Source organism: Barbus barbus, assembly GCF_936440315.1.
Source record: "Barbus barbus genome assembly, chromosome: 36".
NCBI classification, from domain to species: Eukaryota; Metazoa; Chordata; class Actinopteri; order Cypriniformes; family Cyprinidae; genus Barbus; species Barbus barbus.
This window is the reverse complement of record NC_136714.1, coordinates 18769874-18790420: the sequence shown is the minus strand read 5'-3', so window position 1 is coordinate 18790420 and position 20547 is coordinate 18769874. Positions and strand designations below refer to the sequence as shown.

Below are 20547 nucleotides of genomic sequence, written 5' to 3'. Positions count from 1 at the left end.
TTTTGGGGTTGTGGTTCTTTATTGTATAAGTAGTAAAACTGAGAAATCATGATTTTTTATTTCAGGTAGAGAAAGATTTGCGAAAGCAGGAGTATCTGGAATAAGTTGCTCTGCGAGTCTTTAGCAAATATCAAAGGCAGCCAATCTCTGCACTATGAGGTATACCATTTTATCTGATCTTCAGGCAGTTAATTGACCCATATGTTAACAATTAAACCACCCCCTAGAAATGATCTGCAGTAGTTATGTCCAGTAATTTTAACCAAAGCAACATTTCATTTTTTTTTTTATTTAGTTCAAGTTCTTAGGCCAATTTGAATTTTTTTATTTTATTTGAGCTTTATTTTGAATTGTTTCATTTACAGCAATTTAGTTTTAGTTAACAACAATTGTAGAACATTGTGGTATACAAGGTTTAACAGCATGCTTTGTCATATACTGCACATTTTGGCAAATTCAATAAGTTACAAGGGTATTTCTTGCATTTAAAAATGTGCATACTGTACACACACTATAATACACTTACAGAATAGTATGAGTAGTATGCTAGTATGCTATTCTGTACACAGCCAAGCAATGAGCTCCTGAGTGTCAGATGGAAGAGCGACAAGGTGGAAACGCCTCATATCTAGGCAACCATTAGGTCAGTATTTTGGTGGCATTATAAACACTGTTGAATTTTTCTCTTAAAAATATAAATTCAAAACACAAGTAGAATTGCTAGTAAAACACTTAAATACAGAAGTAACGAGCTAAAGAATTAATACATTTGCCTTATGTTTGGTGACTGAAACACAGGGTCGTAAAGTGCTCTTTTAAAAAATTGCCTTTTGATACTGACCCAGGAACAGCTTTGGTTTTTTGAATCCATGATTAAACCCTGATAAGCATCAAATTGGCATCATATATGTATCTAAGGGCAACTTTGATCAACTTGCAGTAAGGCAGTGGGGTTTAAAGGTCAGGGGTGACAGCTCAAAGTTCAGATCTCCAGCTCCGCCATGGCCCGCACCAGGGGGTCAGTGCTCCAGTAGTCATGGTCCCAGCCCAGGAACCAGCCTGTGAAAGTGGGTGGCTCAAAGCCCTGTTTGATCTTCACGATGGGTGTGCGCGGGTCACGGTTGGCTGGATCCGTCTCAATGTATCGGGTAGCTTGAGAAAGAGAACAAGTTTAATACGGGATTCATAAAAGGACACATTATAAAGTGTTTTGTGATTTCAAAATATCATGTTTCTATCTTACTTTCTATCTTATACACATTATCGCCACCTACTGGACTGTAGCATCGACCAAAGACAATATTAACTGAATAAATTTGTCATACAGTATTCAAAAGTTTGAGTCAATAAAATAAATAATTTTGATAAACTGAATAGGTCCTTCCTGAATACAAGCGACAGTAAAGACATCTATATTGTTATAAGAATAATTTTGAATGAATAAATTCATCCATTATAAATATTGCAGTTTTATTGTCAGTTTTTATAAAAATTAAATCACTTGGATAAACAAGAGTTGCATTGTGGGATACAGTATTCCCTGCAATTGTCTGTTGTATACATCACATGAGGAACGTAGTATGTCATTTGAGTATTCTACATAAAGAACAAATATTTACATACTGAGCACACTATAAATACTAGTGTAGCAGAAGTAGTATGGTAATTGTCATGCCTGTTTAGGGATTTGTCATGTTCATGTTTTCATGTCTTTTATTTTGTATTTAGTTTTATGCTGTTTGTTCCATGATTCCCTTGCCTTCATGTCTTTCATGTTATTGGTTCCCTTGTTCTTTGTGTCATGTTCTGATTGGTTGGTTCTTGTCATGTGTCCAGTCTTGTTTGCTATAAGTAACCATGTCGTTGTCTTTTGTTCCTTGTCGTGTATTGATGTAACCTGCTGTTGGTGAGTCTAGTTTGTTTTATGCCAAGTCAAATCTGTTCAAGTCAATTCTGTTCAAACCATGTCTGTTCAAGTCAAGTCTCTATTTGGAATATGTTATATATTATGGATTATGTTATATATTATGGTTTACTTTTGTAAATAAAAATGCACTTGGGTTCTCATTATGCTCGCCTCCAGTGGACTAATCGTTACAGTAATATGCTATTTATTTATTTTTTATACTTCATGTAGTGCAATTATGACTAAGTTTAAAGAATTTCAAGGAGTCTTACCTGAAGTCATCGCTTCAGTCTTCTCCTCGTCATGAGCTTCATTACCAATCCAAACAAACACCTGCAAAGCACATCAAAATTCATTTAATTTCCCTGTGATGCGTCATTAATTCATTAAACGTCAGTTGCATGTCACTACATTATTAAAAGAGTCATTCTATGATGCTTATCATTCATAAAAGACAAGTATGGGTAACACTTTATTTTAAGGTGTCATAATACCGGGTAATTACCTAATTAAGTACTTAGTAGTAGCCGTTGTACTTAAATGAAACAAAATGTACTTACCATGTAACTGATTTATGGAATAGCTTGTAATAACAGTTTGTAATTATGTAGATGTAATAGGCAGCTACTGTTACACATATGTAACAGGCGCAGTCTGTTACACAGCTACTTGTACACTTAAGTACAATCCTGATACACTTTATTTTAAGTAGCTTATACCTGCTATAATATTCTGTCATTTTAATGTAATCGGAAATGTATTACATGTATTTTAGCTGTATACTGGTGGGTTAAATCAAACTAAGGTGCAGCTGGATAAGGTGTACAGCAGGGTTCCTCAAATCTTTCCCTGGACAGCCAGTCTGCTGCAGAGTTTAGCTCCAACCCTGATCAAACTCACCTACCTGTGATTTTCTAATGATCTTGAAAACTCTGATTAGCATGCTCAGGTGTGTTTGATTAGGGTTAGAGCTAAACTCTGCAGGTGTGGGCCAGATTTGAGGATCCCTGGTGTACAGTATAAACACACATGAACTACACTTAAGTACAATCTTGATACACTTTATTTTAAGTAGCTTATGTCTGTGTACTTACATTTATAATTACGTTGTATAAAGTCTGCAACACACATGTAACAATCTTTTGGTTACACAAGTAGCTGTGTAACAGACTCGGTCTGTTACATATGTGTAACAGTAGCTGCCTATTACATCTACATAATTACAAACTGTAAGTACACGCTGTTCCAAAACTTAGTTACACGGTAAGTACATTTTGTTTCATGTAAGTACAACGGCTACTACTAAGTACTTAACAAGGTAATTACTCTATATTGTGGACACCTTAAAATAAAGTGTTACCCAAGCATGACTGAACTGAAATGTAATGATTAACCATCTATTTGGAAATTGTATTGAATCCAGAGGTTTGGCCGAATATAAAACTGTTTCCTGGTCACATGCTTGATATGAATGAGAATATGTAGCACTCCCTTTATATATGAGATATCCTTGGTACTGTATGTAAAGTAGAACAATCCTTTTAAAGTAGTCAGTTTACCTGATCCCAGGTGTCCAGGATCATGACATCATCTGTAGCCAGGTCTTCTTGAGTCATCTCTCCAGGAACTTCTTCAATCTGTATGGATATCAATGCATCCATAATGAATGGCTCTTTGTTATACTTCACTGACAATCTACTTGAATTAGGGCAGGCAAAAAAAAATTATAATTCTGGGCGTGATACTCACAATAAAACGTCCACTTTTGTTTGAGCAGGCGAACAGTCGTGGCGGGTGGGCATTCATCTTGTCCTTTAGCCTGGACGACGTGCGGTAATCAGCCTTTCCTCCAAGAGCGTCCCAGAAACTAACTGCATTGCAATGCATGCATTTACATTTACATGAGCTTATTTATGAGCTTTTTTTTTTTTTTTTTTTTTTTTTTATAAAAACATTCCTAGCCAAATCATTAATGGTTATAATATATATAGTAATAAAAAATGGTCACACGTGAATGAAATGTGAATAAATTGTAAAAATGTAAATGAAATAATTACATTTTTAAAAAGTTACATACTTTAATTTCTTTAGTTTTATTCATCTTAAAAGGAGTAGTTCACCCAAAAATTAAAATTCTGTCACATAAGCCATATGGACCACTATTATGATGTTTCTAAGATCTTTTCTGGATTTTTTAAACTTTGAAATCTCAGGTTTTCTTTTCTGGGTGAAATATTACTTTGACAATTTCAAATGAGTTCTCACCATCCTCTCCTCCTTCACCCAGCTCGGAGCCAGACACCCCAAGGATATCACAGAGCTGCTGTGCCCCACGTTTCTCCGTATCACTGGCTCCTCGTCCCACCCATATGAACGACGTAGCTGGGGTCACCAGGACGAAGGCATCATTGGAATTCAGATTGGAGGACACAGCATCAACCTAGATACATCAACGGTTAAGATCAGCAATTATTGTGAGAGAATATTTAAAAGCTCACACAAATAGTAAATATTAGATGCTGACCTCCACCGCTCGTGTGCACCCTGCAGAGTTTGAGCGCACTTGGAGCAGCCGAGTCTCGGCTGGCACAGTCTGACCGCCTTCCCTGGAGGTCCCACCCTTGTGCACCACCATGGGCTGCCCTCCGAAAAGACTCATGAGGTGAGCAGGTTCCTTACCCTGAACCACCCGCACCTGAAAAATACACAGCAAGTATGCATTAAACAGAGACAACAGGAAGCCCTGCCTTCGCAAAACTATTAAAATGCTGGAATTCTGATATACAGTATAAAAGACAAAATACACTGTTCAAAAGTCTTTGGTTGAGGATGCATTTAATTCCACAGGGTGGCAGTGTGGAGCTTACAGTTTGGAATGTAGAGCTAAAGCCAACATTCCCAGCATCCTTTGTGGTCAGAATGATGACAGTGGGCTGTACATTTGGTCTTCCCCTGTTGTTCTATGCTGAATTATACTATACATTGCATTTATTGCAATGTTAATATTTGTTCTTTATGCTTCCATTAAACTTCTGTTTTTCCCTACAGTATACAATGCTTTAGTAAAGATATACACTACTGTGCAAAAGTTTAGGGTAAAATAAATATTTTATGCTCACCAAGGCTGCATTATTTGAATAAAAATGCAGCAAATACAGAAATGTTATGAAAAATATTACAACTTAAAACAACTGTTTTTTATACATTTTAAAATATAATTAATTCCAAAGCTGAATTTTCAGCAATCATAACTGGGTTTAATGCTGGGTGTGTCATTTAATACTTTTGTGGAAACCTTTATATATATTTTTTATTGGATGAATAGAAAATTCAGAGGAAAACATTTATTTGAAACATATTATAATGTCTTTACTGTCACTTTTGATCAATTTAATGCATTCTTGCTGAACAAAAGTATTAAAAAAATATCTTATTGACCCCAAACTTCTGACTGATTGTGTATAATTGACCAAAACAGAGGTGATTTTTTTGGATGTTGCTTACTGCATTTTACACATCATCTATTTTAACATGCTGAATGTGTTTTTGTGTACCAGTTGAATGTGCATGGCAGCATGCATAAAACCAGACAGGAAAATCACACTACGAATCAATTAAAAAAATTGTAAAGTCATGATGGAGCATTTCTGTTAACATGCTCATTCCCAAAAGTAATCTGTAAATGTGGAAGACAGTTAGTTATTTGTGCACAAAATGAAGACACAAGGACACAAGTACACTAATGGAGGCGTATAGAGCGATAATACATGTCAGTGTACAGAGCCTTACAAAAAGCATACTTATCTTTTTACACATGCATACCGATTATGCGGACACCAATGAAGTCATGATTTTAAAAACCCTCTGCTGAAGCCTTGTTTCTTTTAGAAACCTTGTACAAATTCAGTTAGATAATGGACATTATGCTGCTACACTGTGGAAAATGAAAAAGCATTAGGGGAACATGAGTAGGAATTTTCAAAAAGCAGAGAAATTTCCTTTCAGATGTGTATCTGTTGTTAATGTAATGTGGTGTAAGATCATTTTAATTTGTATAAATGTGGTGGAAAAACATTCAGGCTCTGTACAAGGACATGCAATCCTGAGAAATGGATACCTGAGTGGTGAGGGGAGCACCAGCCATCTACAGCAGGATGTAGATTATGAATAAAGGACAGGAAGCAAAGACATAGAGGTGGAAGTTGGTTAACAAAAAAAAAAAAATCCAGGAAGGCTAGTGCAACCAGCAATAATGACAAAATGTAGCTAAGCTATGAAAGGATACAGTAGGAACCATGAGCTTCAGGAAGCTTGAACTTAGTCAACATGAAATCATAATCAACCCTAATTCATTTAACATCAACAACAACAAAGAAAGTTTATTTTTCTAATCTTTCATCAAAATTGTAATGCACATGAATTTTGTGCATGAATAAATTGATAAATTGTCAATTTTGGTTTCATGGAAACTTTACAGTTCTGGCCGATGCCAGTAAACTTATTACAAGTTTCATGTTACGTCAAATAACCAATAAATTGACAATATAAAAATTCTATACTGTATTGTCTAAACAAAAAATAACTAAATACAAAATAAAATAAAATAAATTAAATATAAAACCAGCAATTATGAATGTTACAAGTGAATTTAGGCGTTAATAGATTTTACAGCATTATTAAATTATTAGTGTTTTTAGAGATTAAATTTAAGTGAGCATTAGGTGACAGCAAAGCTATCTAATGAAGTCCTGTGCTACATTTTTTCACTGAATACCATTTCATCACAAATATGCTGCAGCATCACAGTTGTAAAATGGGTTGTGAATGTTGTTCCATGTTGACTTGAAAAAAAAAAAAAATCACAGTTACACTTTTGGTGGAGGAGCCCCTAATGATAAATTCAGCATTACACATATGGATATGATTGTGATCAAGTGATCCATTGAGATTTATTCATTGGCATTACCTGCACAGGTCCACCTCCAAGCTCATCGTCCAGCTGGGCAGCCAAAATGGCAGATGCTCCAATCTCATCTTGAGAGGAGTCCTTACCCTGCCTGTAACAGACATCATAAGCAAGTCAGACATCATAAGACAGCTTACTGAAATGTTATAAGAAACATTCTTATCTTGTTATAAGAAAACAGATAGCATGTCCTCCTGGGATTATGTCAGATGAAGCTTTAGATCAACTGTGTGAGATCAAGTCATACCAGATGTAGATGATGTGACCCTGTCTGCCTCCATGGCGGTAATTGTACAGGATAATGTAACTGTCTCCTCCATAGAACTGGCCATAAGTAGAAGGTTCAACTGGAGCCTTGTCTGATCCTTCAATACGCCAGATCTAAAGTATCAGGTGACATAAAAATAAAAATATCATTACAGTACCATCATTGTATTTGTATACAACATATTGTGTGACCTCAGGCCAGGTTACATGCAATGTGTGCTCACTCACTGACCTGTTTCTCTCCGTTGCCATCATCAATCATTCCATGTTGGGCGGCCATGGCTGGTGAATCATGCAGAGTCGAAGCATCGAATGGCACCTTCTCGATCTTAGCAATGCTGTTTGAGATGTAAGCCACGCCCAGACCTTCCGTCTGATCCACATCACGCCAGTTTTTGAAGAATTGTTTGAATAGAGGCGTCTCGCCCATCTCCGGGAGAATCTGAACCTGTGTGTGTTTTGGGTAACCCATTTTCTTAATGAATTCATCTGCTGCCTTCATGGCAGCCTTTCTCTCTTCCACATTGGCATCTTTTCCTATAAAACAAACATTGGTGTGTCAAAAAAAGAACTCTGAATAATTTTTTTTATAAAAAGTCTCCTTTTGTTTTGTCGGTCAATAATACCAATTACCTTTCCAAACAAAGATTTTGCCATCTGAGCCGTGATCCAAGATGAAACAGTCGCTTGATTCCAGTGCACTTTGGGAGAAAGGGTTCTCAGCGGCCACCAGAGCAATCGTCATGTCTCCACTGGCATCAGACACCTAAAGTACAGGAAAACGTCAAGAAATTTAATGTACTTATGGTCTACAATGGCTATTTACATATTTACATGGTTTAAATCCGGTGGCTACCTTATAGAGTTTGGCCATCTTCCTGTTGGAGGCATCAGCCTTGATATCATCAGACACTCCTTCAGGCAGGTCTGGTTTTTCTCCAAGAACCTGCCAGAAATAATTGGATCATGCATTTAGTGAATCACTTGTCAATTTTGAAGTTGAAGCTTTCTGTCTTTCTTACCTCCAACATTTTCTCGCGTTCCACCCCTTCATCACACACATACACACGAGACCGTCCACTGCGTTCATTGTCACGAATGCCCTTCGCAAGTTGAGTAGCTTTTAGCTTTTCAAAGCGGTTACTCTTTGAACCACACCACTGGTAGATTTCCTGTAAAAATACACAGAGAAAACAGGGTTGTTATTTTTTTTTAAAGTCATATTTATGGGCGTTTTTTGCCTTTATTGGGACAGGACAGTAGAGAGCTGACAGGAAAGCATTGGGAGGAGGAGGTCGGCAAAAGACCTTGAAACAGGAAACGAACTCAGGTCACCATGAGCACAGTTGCGCTGTATGTTGGCGCACTAACCATGAGGCTATTTGTACTGACAAACAGGGTTATTTTTACGTTTTTTTTTTACAATGTCAATACCCCTCACTCTCTTCACATGATACTCACGTTGCCCAAGTCCAGGATGAAACAGTCTCCCTGGTTAAAGCTCTCCCAACTGACAGGCACTTCTGTTGCTCTGACAACACGCCGACCTTTGACCTGTAGCACACGTTGCACTATAACTTCATTGGTGACCACATGCTTGAATCCAGATGCAACTCCACCTTTCTGGAAAACAAAACAAGACGGAAATGAAACGAAACACACACACAAACACAAAAAACAACAAAAGAATAAAAGCTAAAGAAAACCAAACCAAAACAATAACAGCAAAAGAAAATCAAACAAAAAAAATAAATCAAAACAAAACCGAAATAAAAAAAAAATACACACGCACAAAATACAACAACAAAACAATAAAAGCAAAAGAAAATCAAACCAACAGTCACTGAAGTTTCATGTCTGGCAATATTACAATTCCATTCCAACATTTTTAATAGTAACATTTAGTGGAAAAACATCAAGACCTTTATATAACATTATAAATGTAATTCATGCAGTCAATGAAAAATTTGTTTCATCTTGGACATCCTTATTTGGATTAGTCACTTTTTTGTCACTTTCTATTTGTCCTGTTGACAATTGGGCCACTCACCATGTACTGCAACCCTTTCTTAAAATATCCCAGAAATGCTTTGGACTCATAGCCTTGAACTTCACGGTACTGAATGGGCTTTCCACCCAAATAGTCATCCATCTGCACTGTGAAAATGGCAGCCGCCCCACTTTCATCTTGCGTGCAGTAGTCACCTGTCAGTTGAGGGAAGAGCATCTATAAGAAATATAGCTGATGCATCTGATAACTAGCTGGTCTTGGAAATTAGGCAAAACATTTACTTCAGAACTAAAATAAATGTTAGAATCTCTTTAACACAGCATTGTCCTCTTACCTAGCCAGAAGTGGAGGTCATACTGTAGGTTTCCAGAGCGTTGCTTGATAGTATTGAGGACCACGTAAGCATCACCGGTGTAGAACCCTCCATAGAGGTTCTCAGGAACTGCCACCAAATCAAACTTCTCAATTCTCCACACTTGGAGCCCACATTCCTTGCCTGCTCGCTCAAACTCAGGGTGGTACACCATGCTTTCTAGAGAAAAAATACACAAACACATTGTTTATTCAAACTGATGCAAATGGTGAAAAGCATTTTACCAACATTTGTGAGATTTATAAAATTGTTTACTGAATTTCCTGTCTTTGCACACTCCTAAAGATCTTAAATCCACATTGCAAGCACACAGCAAAATAAACCCAGTGAACTGGACTACAAAAAAAAATCCAGTCTCTGGGAGTTTATTTTAGTGGTGATGGACAATTGGGCTGGATGCAGGAAAAAGGAAGCACTGTGACTAATGCTGTTGGAGTGACAATGCCAATGGTGGACACTCAGCCTGACAATATCATTCAAAACACTAGTCCTAGCATACAGTTGCTCGCCAGCACTTAATGTGGCAAGGGCCTCTGAGAGGGTGACCATGTCAGCTGAGCTTACTGCCCACTTGTGGGGTGGGGATAAGGGGATGTTTGGGATGTTTTAGACATGAGTCATTCAGAAATGAGACGGTAGCTTTTTAATTATTTTTACTGACCACAAGACATTCCTCAGAGAAAAAAAGTATCCATCCAAGAAGGGTGCAGTGTTTACCAAGGATCAATATTTAACAAAAATCCATCACAATTAACTCAGAAGTTGCGGTTTAGGATTTCTTAACATTATGAAACACCAAACACTGTTTGGAATTGAAGCCAATGACTATATTTTAAAAAAAGGAGGGATGAGGAGGACATGCAATTCCAGATATGGTGTTTCATGTTACTGGTCCATTTTAATGATCTGCCTTATAATGCATTAACAAAACTGTGAATGCTTCTTTGCAAAAGAAAAAACAAAAAAACTACTTTTTTATTTTTGAAAAATATTAATACTTTTAATTACGTTTGATAAAAGACAGTAAAGACATTTATAACATTACAAAAGTTTTAATTTTTATTAAAGTTACAATATATACTGTTTATAAATTGGGTATTAACTTTTAAAGATCAACTTTGAGTGTGGCAAAGGAAATCCTAATTTAAAAATAGGCTAAAATAAGTTACTGTGCACAATTAAATATACAATATTAACTATAATATTGATTAGAAATATCCAATTTCAACTAATTAGAGATTTTAAAAAATTCAGCCGATAACCAATATGGTACCGATATATTTGCAATAATCACAGCCATTAAGCACAGTGTTTCTCATCATCTCTAAGCACATTACACTAGAAATCGACCATATATTTTAATATCGTGATGATAAGGTCTTATTTTTTTCTCTACACTCATGAAAGACTAGACAAAGTGCCAGACCCAGTAATTAAGCACTGCAGTAGAACCGTATAAGATACTTGTCACCATGCATTTATGGACACTTCCTGTATTAGATCAAACTGCAATCAGGCAACACATGCTACACAATTTAAGCATCTATTTTAAGCCAGACATAGACGTGCTACGAAACAACTGCTTTATAATGAACATCAATAGACCACCATTTGCTCTATTTCAGCTGTTGTCATGTCAGCCTATACACCAAAGTCTATGCCGTGTGATCTGGAACTGATCTCCAAATGTTTTGATGTGCCCAAGTACATAAAGGGACATTGTAACTTCTGAAATGTCTTCTGAAAACAAAGCATCAGTGTGAGAGAAAGGCTAATTAACAGAACATTGTTTCACACAAATGACTGATCTCAGTCTCTAATATACTGCTCAGGGTTACTCTCTTGAGACATGCATGAAATATTTAGCTTACAACAGGCTATTCTGAACTAAACACATCTTGTATGATATACAGTAGCTGATGAGGTAGCCCACAGAAGACTATAAATAGACTAGGTCATGTGACATTTGCTCACATGTCAAAATGGGAGGGAGATGCTTCTGGGAAGTGCCTGTATACACTCTGAATAGGCCTTCATAAAAAAGCAGTAGGATGTCCGAATACCAAGAATACCATGAAATGAAAGTTCACCCTATGTATTTTTCTTAATGCATGTTGTTTATCTTATTGTGAATGTATAATAAATCTTATTTACATGTCTTGACTTCATTTTTTTTTTTTTATCAAAATGTCACAATCCGAACTTCTGGAACTTCAGATCTGCCTCCATCTAATCAATAACTGGTGGATAAAACAAAGTCCCCGCCCAGCATTTTTGTTCTTTTTTGATAACAAGAGATTCTGTCAGAAAGAAGAATTATGAGTGGGCTGGTACCTAAAAACTTGAGAAAGATGTTTCTTGTGGATTAATTTTTATGTTTTTTGGTGGATGTAGTATGACTGGGAATATATTTATACGCCTGTATACCTAAAATGCATACTTCAATAGTTAAGCAGTAAGACTGTCACTGAATTCAGAAATGTGGTAAACTAGACAAACCCTTGTTTCCTCACAGTTCTAGGGAATTCCGAATACAATCTGAAAAAGTTCAGACACTGTGGCCATCTGAAAAATTTGACATAAATCTGCAGTGGAAATGAATACATGCAGTGGTCCTGAATCTGTTAAACGACCAGCATATAGCCTACTTCCAACTTTATCTTAACCTAACTACTGTGTATTATAAAAATAATTCAAGTATTTTGACATAATCCTCAGTCTGGAAGAACTGACTAAATCATCTTCCTTTTTCCTGGAGAAATGCCTAAATGAGAGGAACTCCTGGGGTGACTCGGCTTTTCCATCTAGATATTTCTTCCTACATCTTTTACAAGCACCAAAGATCCCTTAGATAACACCTTAGCATGGAGTCAACATTAAGTCTAAGCCTTGTTCAAGCTCCTGACTGCACCCTGTGTTTACCCAAAGAGAAAACAGCCTAAGTCAGTGTAGTGACTGCACTGACTGTGTTTTATAGCCAGGCCCCATATTAAAGTACAAGACTCTCAAGAATTGTAAGTTTGCATACAGATGAACATGCAAGCGTTCAAAGTTCGAGTTATAAAGGGTGTCGGACTGTTTTTATCGGATTGGTGTGGCTGATACTTGTATAGTTCCACCAATTTAATGTTGAACAGCTAACAGAACACCTTTCTTGAGAAATTCAAGAAAGCAAACACATGCAATGCAGCACAAAGGAAATTCTGTGAATTTGTTATGAATCTGATGGTAGTGTCATATGACAATATTGGTTTTGTAATGCTATATGACATAATAAAATATCATTTGATACAATCCATTATGTGTGACTGTTCTTAAGTATATACTTGAAGACATTTACATGGGTTTCGAAATGGCAGGAGATGATGAGGTATATAAAACCTGTGGCATCAATAAGCTCAAAAAGACTCCTTTCTCCTTTCTGTGGAGGCGCAGTATGACTACTCTCACAGTCGTCTGTTATTCTTGTAATCACTAGGTCTGTGTGTGTATAGGTGTGTTTGGATTAGAACACCCATGTAGAAACGCTAGTATGTTATCAGTCTTTGTGCTAGTTATATGCCTGGCTACAGGCTGCATGATACAAACTGATTTTATGTTTAATGTTTTTATTTCAAGCTAGTGTTTTCTGTGATGGTTATATTTAGGTGTGGAGATAGGGTTATGCCATAGAAAATATAATTACCCTGATGTACTGAAAAACAATGGAAGTCTATAAGATATCCTCACAACTATAGTGAAACAAATGTGTGTGTAAATCTATATTACCATGAAGAACATTTAACATCCATGGTAACCTGCGATTCCACAAAATGTTCTTTAGATCTTTAAAATGTTCTTCACACTAAGAAGAGCACACTTGAAGGTTCTATGGTCAACCACAAAGGTTCGTCTATTGCTGCAAAAAATCCCTTTTTGGAACGTTTATTTGTAAGAGCGTATACGTATTCTACAGATTTGTGTGGTGCCATCTGTAGTCAGGTAATAAGAGTAAACACAACTTCATAGCTGTCATTAACATGACTTCTGTTGGAAGGTTGCAGCAGTTTTTGACAAACACTGAAGGTGTTTCCTGAGATGATGTGGAGCTACTTCCTCTTTCTAGCTACAGCATCTTTACCACAAAGTTAATGTTTGTCTCAGTTGGGTGTGTTTCTATGGTAACAGATGATAAATGCACACAAGGGTCTGATGATGAGTAATCAAAAGTGGAACTATTACAGCGCATGACATGTAGCTCAAATCTCCTATAATGTTCCTATAATGACCATAGCCCTTTTTGCACAACGCCAAATTGACACTAAAAGTAATCCAATATGTTTGCTTTAGTTTCAGTACTTTAATGCTGAAACCAACATTTTTTTTCCACTCAGCTCAGGTTGAAGCAAATGATAAATCGATCCAAATATCAATATAGTGGACCTATTCTTCTAAAAGCATACGCGATAGCAGGTCAGAGCTGTCCTGCAGACTGCGCACAATTTCACGCGCATCCCAGAATTTAGAACCTCTCCTTATATGGCTTTGTTTGATGAGCAGTTTCAGCGTTCAATACGAAAACAGAAGTTTAAAGCAATATACAGTAGTGTGCGGCCTACATATGCAGAAACGATTTAAACGGCGATGTGTTGGAGTTCTCCAGTCGAAGTGTCATTCCAGTGGAAACATTACGCACACAGAGACGCCTGTGTGGAAAGTAACTGTTCAGCGTTGTTTGCAGTGAATTAAATCGTCACATTTCAGCTGCAGTCAAGACTTTGTAGCTGAGGAGGTAGTTTAAAGGTAAAATAGATGTAAGACTTACCTATAGTTGTCTATAGCGGAGTCACAGTTAATGCAGAATATTGTGTCTGGGCAGGGCAACAACCCTCTGATTCAGACAGACTGCTTAAATAATCATCATCAGGGCAGCGGGGTGATCCTGGCATTTAAACCACTCCCATCTGACTACGGGACAAGGCAAATCACTGCCACCTACTGCGCCACGTGGATACTACGCGTAGTGTAGACTGTTTATCATTGTAACCCTAGTTAGGCTACCTCCAAAATACCACAGTTACTAATGTTTTATTACACACTTGTCTGTGTGTTACTTTCTAGTCAGTGTTTTTGAGCATTTTTAGTGACTGAATACTAATGGTTAAATATCATGGTACTATTATACTCTTTAAATGCTAAACAATGTCTTCATTTTGTAAACTACAAAATAAATAAATTAATAATATTCCTCATTAATACAACCGTCAACAATATAGAACAGAAGCTCAGTGCATACAGTAATTGCTTAGTTTCTTCAAGTGTGTAAAAAGGCTGGCCAAAGGCAAAGAAATGTAAATATATATTAATTTGTTTTAATGTTTAAATATGTGAACATGATTTTATTTGTAAATATATAATACTAAATATATAATATATAATTTAATATATTATATATTTATATTTTGCCACAGCCATATCACCCTGCAGCCCAAGACCAGTTGCCCACTGAAGCTAAGCAGGGTTGAGCCTGGTCAGTACCTGAATGGGAGACCTCCGGTGAAAACTAGGTTGTTGTTGGTAGAGGTGTTAGTGAGGTCAGCAGGGGGTGGTCACCCTGTGGTCTGTGTGGGTCCTGATGCCCCGTTATAGTGACGGGGACACTATAATGTCAAAAGAGCACCGTCTTTCGGATGAGACGTTAAACCGAGGTCCTGACTCTCTGTGGTCATTAAAAATCCCATGGCACTTCTCGCAAAGAGTAGGGGTGTAACCCCATTGTCCTGGCCAAATTCCCTCTACTGGCCCTTGTCAGTCATGGCCTCCTAATAATCCCCATACACTTGATTGGCTCTATGACTGTCTCTCCTCTCCACCTGTAGCTGGTGTGTGATGAGCGCACTGGCGCCGTTGTACTGTGGCTGCCAGGTGGATGCTGCACACTGGTGGTGGTTGAGGAGAGACCCCCACACATGATTGTAAAGCGCTTTGGGTTTACAGCAATACACAATAAAGCGCTATATAAATGGATCATTCATTCATTCATTATATTTAATAATCTGTAAATATAGCAATATGCCAGGCTCACTTCCACTTTTTTTGCTTTTAAGAGCATGCAAGGATGGAACTATTCAATGCGCTATCATTTGAATGAATGCCATTTACAATATTAATATAGTCTCCCTTTGGTAGTGGTTGGGGGGAGTAAATTCAAGAAATATTCATGTGTATTTCTGCTGTGGTTGCAATATTATAGACCACATTTTTAATCAATTGTGAGAATGAATTATGTAATACTGTACTAGACGCTAATCTAAGAGTATTGATTGGCACGTTAAACACGTCTTGTTGTTTTGTTTTTAGCCGCTAGATGGAGACATTCGCCAACATGTAGGATTTTTCTGTGAAAAATGAAAAATTAAGGATGAACGGGGCATCAAAATGAGACAGTTGTTTCAACAACAGTCTCTATTAGTCTCTTTAACTCAGAAGAAGTTGATTGTCAGAATTGACTATAAATTACAAGCCACAATGAATCACATAGGTAAGTCGGATCCTGCAATGAACAACCTAATGATTCATTGAACTGAGAACTGTCTGTTTTGAAAATGCCATATTCGTAATGAAGAGAACGGATGAGTGAGCAATGACAGCTGAAAAGAACCTAGGATATGGTTACTAAAATAAATAAACTGAAACCTACATATTCCTTGAATTTATTCAATGACATTAATATACAAGACAGCGTTGATTTTAATAAATACCATTTTTTAATTGAAACATGCAAGTCTTTCAGCCTAAAGATGTTAATTAAATGCAATAGTAATTTTAGTATTGCTGAATGTAAATGTGAAGTATATTTTAGGTTGTAATAATTAAGCTGAAAAATGTCCGCAAAAAAAAAAAAAAAAAAAAAAAAAGCAGTGACATTAAATTACAATAAATACAATAAACCAATTAAAATAAATCTTACTGATGAAACAATTGGAAAAAGTGTAACGCCAGGGACCACGTGATGACGTAACAACTGAATCACGTAAAGAATCACTGAATCGGTTATTGATCATAACAGAGTTCGAACGAAATGACTCGGAGTTTCCATCAATAATCTTAATGGATAGCGGTCAGTCCAACTTGAGCCAGCAGTGTGAAACCTAAGGACATGTGGGTAAACTACTTATGGAAGTAACTATAAAAATTATAGACGCACATTATCGTAAACGTCTAAGTCCTGCTGAATTCATTATGTGCTTTAGTACGGTATAATTATTTAAACGTTCTGCTCTTTCCTCGCGTTAGTGAGAACGGAGCTCTGGCTCCAGTAACCGGGCTGTGGCGCCAAAGTCATGACAGACATCATCAAAACTGCTGTTGAAAACCGAAGGGGTTCTGAAAGAGGCTTATTGTCTGTCAGATTTGCCGATCTAGCGACGGTGTCTGAAACGTTTCATTCTTGGGAGCGGGGAAATATTATGTAATTTAACCTTTGAGCCTCCACCCATTGTTTTCAGTACTTACTCAAGGAGCAGTAACGCTTCACTGAGGTCTCTTAATATATGTGGCGAGAACGAGAAGACCAAACCAGACTTACCAGAAGAGCATTATAGATTTGTAAGCTCTAGAAAAGTAACTGGAGAGTCTTCAAGAATCCCATTAAAAAAAAATAAAAAATTATATTTTCACAGTAGACTCTTTCATTGCATAAGTATGGTGTTCTTTCACTATCAACACTTTTAATGGAGTTTCTCAGACAGCTAGATCAGACTGCTTTAAATCATCATGCTCTCTCTTTTTCAGCACAACGCTGACCAGTCTTATCTTGTGTATAAGGATATCTTACATAAGACAGGAAATCAGAGGACAGGTATGGCTTCCACATGAAAATATTGCTTTTGGCACTTGAGGTTACACAGAAAGCTCTTTGTTGCGCTCCAAGAAATACCTCACAGAAGCAGGCTGTGTTTATATAGAGGAATGGATAACTTCAGGTTTGTGTTATTCATAAACAATTGCTTCAAGTGTGGCCTGTCATATGAAATTATGAGTGTTTGGAGCCTTATGTGGTTTGCTTAAGAACATCATATATTAGGTTTACACTTTTAAAGTATTGGACTGTGTATGTACCCACTTGTTTTCTGTTGCTCTGTCAAACTTTACAGAACATCCTATAAAAATGAATTATTTTGTGAACAGCATGAGTTTTAGTAAAATGTTCATAACGTGATCAAACTGATTGGATTTCATTCATGAGCTTGAAAGAATTGATACATCACTTTGTTCCTTTAAATGAATGAAATTATGCAAATCCTAATTGAGACATACTTATCCCTGTCAATAGAAAAGACAGATTCTGATTACTCACAAAGTGATAAGATTCATTTTCATAAAATGCATTTTAAACTACCCCAATATATAGTTTTTCCTGTGAACTTGTATTGGAAAATAGCGAAAATTGTCAGTAAAAATCGCAAATTGGAGAAGTTGTATGGCAGGATTGGTCAATAATGTTTTTGCTGTGGGGTTTGTGAAGTCAGTTGGTTCTGTTTACTTGTACTTACAAACCAACACAGTTTGGTCACTCCAGTGTTATTTTAGTATTTTTTCATTGAGATACTATTATAGTTGTATATTTATATTTTTAATTTTTATATTTTTCTGTTTTCATCTTAGTTTTAGGTAAAGTTTTAGTTATTTTGTTTTATCATTTTTATTCATTTATTATTTTTTATTAAAAAAGGCTATGTACTTTTTTATAAATATTTATTTCAATTTTAGTTTTACTTATTTTAGTACATCAAGTTAAACTAAACGAAAACGAGATATAATGCCGAAATATAATGATTACATTTTTAACTTATTGTTTATTTTAGTTCAACATTTTATTTCATTTTTATACAACTGCTAAGTTCTACGCATTTTGTTTTTTCCCCTGCAGTTTCAAAGCAAAAAGTTGCTGAAAATGAGGTAATTTCTTTTATGGCTACAAAACCTTTGAGATAATATTATTTTCATCACTTGTTACTTTTCTCAGATGTCTTCCTGCTAAATTAAGACAGATGACTGTGGACTCAAAACGGATTCTTATCTCTGCTGGCCAATTCAGTTATTGGCAGAACAGTCTACTTTAACCTTTATAGCACATGTCCACATGACCATAATGATATATTGTCTGGATGTCTCAGGAGCATTTAATCAATTAAACATGTTTATGAAATTAGGAAAACTAACCGCGTTGAAAGGAACTCATTATCTCCCATCCTGTGGGACGGAGAGTATCCTTTCCATCCCTCTGATTCCTTGCCCAACTCTCTCCCTTTGTCTTGAACTCGGTCACTGTCTCTGTTACAGTTGAGAAAGTGAGTCCATGACTGAAACGTTTCTGTTTATTATTACTGTTGAGACAGTTCCTTCAAGTCACACATACTTTAAAACAAAAGCCAGCTTTATTTTTGATGTATCGTTTTTCCCTGTAATCACAAACGTCAGTGATGTATGGGGTCTTATGGCAGCGAATGCAGAGAGATGTGAAGAATACACTCGGTGTTTCCAGAAAGGATTGTGTGTGTGTGTGTGTGTGTGTGTGTGTTTTAAGTTCTCTTTCAACAAGCTCATCTCTGTTTGGATCTCCAGCGTGTTAGAACAAATGTCCACACTGACACGTATTTAGCGTTTCAACACAGATCAAAAGAAATCGCTTTCACTCCACTTCAAAGCCTTTTCTTTCAGTCAGAAATCTCTCAATAGCTGGTTTGACTTTGACTTTTTAGGGAGGGCAAAGAAGAAAGTTGGTGAACTGCAAAACTCTCAGCCTTTTTTCAAGCAATGCCGCTTCTCCAGTTTTTCAATTGGTTAACTGTGCTGAAGCAACGCCAACACAAACTGTTGCAGAGCTGCATAAGAACTTGTTCACGTCTTTGATAAATAAAAAGACATAGCCATGACTGAAACTGAGTATGTGGGAGTATACTGTATGTTGATGAAGTATGCAGGCACTTCCTTCACTTTCTTGCAACTAAAGAGACTCAGCAGTTTAGAAGTCCTAGTTTGAATGAATGTGTATGTGTACTTTGTGATTTGGCTTCTGGTGATAAAGGACCCTGGGTCAATTCTGAGCGACAAGCTAAAATGTTTAGGTTATGTAGAGCATTGTGAAGGTTGGCAAGTGGTATGTTAGTGACATTTGTATGAGGCAACTTGGAAATTGTGTGCAATTGTGTCCATTTCATTTATGAAGCACATTTATGAAAATGTCTTTGTACAGTATACAACCATCCATCCATTCTCCAAACCACTTGTCTTAAGTAGGGTTGTTTGGATGCTGGAGCCTATCCCAGCGCCTTCTGTGTGTATAGTACAGTATATACACACTGCTGTTCAGACTTTAAAGTCTTTACAGTCACTTTTGATAAATTTAATGCATCCTGCCTGCATAAAAGTATTAATTTCTTTAAAAAAATCTAATTACCCCAAACTTTTAAATGGAAGTAATATAAATAGAATACCTGATTTATTGTTTTGCATGACCTTAAAAATAAATCAAATTATGTAATGTACTTGTTAAACTCATATCTAACCATATTTAGCAGTAAATCCGTATAGATTTTTACTATAAATGTGACGACTGATGATTGATGAAATGCTACATTCACATTTGAGGGTTGAAAATTTTCCTGTTTGATCCACAGTTTTTGGCAGTCACTGAGTCCCTATATACATTATTCCTGCGTGGCTTGCCATTAGATTTACACACCTATTTTTTTTAATTGCTATTATTATGTTATTATTATATTTAACAACATATGTGAGGGGTAGACAGAGGATTAAGCAGTTCATCTGTGCAAGTTTTTCAAGCATCAGGGCAATCTGAGTTCACCATGACTGCCAACAGAAAACAGACTCAAAGAAGCAGCTAAATTTCCTTTATAATGCATCTTTTGTGGCCAATTCTTACAAACCACTTTATTGTATATGCTCAAAAACAATAGGACCTTATACCTAAAATGTGCTTGTCCTCCCACCATCTCACTTTGTCTTACAGTTCTTGATGC

General features: G+C 36.5%; 1 protein-coding gene across 1 annotated transcript; it reads right to left on the bottom strand.

Moving 5' to 3' along the window:
* Window positions 1-4: 4 nt before the first annotated feature.
* Window positions 5-14424, bottom strand: LOC306855493 (gelsolin-like). The gene is made up of 16 exons (XM_079394247.1): window positions 14328-14424; window positions 9485-9682; window positions 9190-9344; window positions 8601-8762; window positions 8162-8311; window positions 7996-8085; window positions 7773-7905; window positions 7372-7676; window positions 7120-7253; window positions 6873-6963; window positions 4431-4601; window positions 4172-4346; window positions 3656-3777; window positions 3466-3543; window positions 2179-2239; window positions 5-1152 (listed from the first exon to the last, which is right to left on the bottom strand). The coding sequence occupies exons 2-16, from the start codon at window positions 9675-9677 to the stop codon at window positions 983-985; spliced, it is 2190 nt and encodes a 729-aa protein (XP_079250373.1). The 5' UTR covers window positions 9678-9682; window positions 14328-14424; the 3' UTR covers window positions 5-982.
* Between the last annotated feature and the right edge of the window lie 6123 nt (window positions 14425-20547).

Bases quoted from the DNA above. Each gene is read 5' to 3' on its own strand.
- LOC306855493 (XM_079394247.1), bottom strand. From the start codon at position 9,677: ATGGTGTACCACCCTGAGTTTGAGCGAGCAGGCAAGGAATGTGGGCTC. The intron at 7,677-7,772 runs GTAATTGGTATT...TTTGTTTTATAG, and splicing joins CAAAATCTTTGTTTGGAAAG to GAAAAGATGCCAATGTGGAA. The intron at 1,153-2,178 runs GTAAGACTCCTT...CTCTTTCTCAAG, and splicing joins GACTGAAGCGATGACTTCAG to CTACCCGATACATTGAGACG.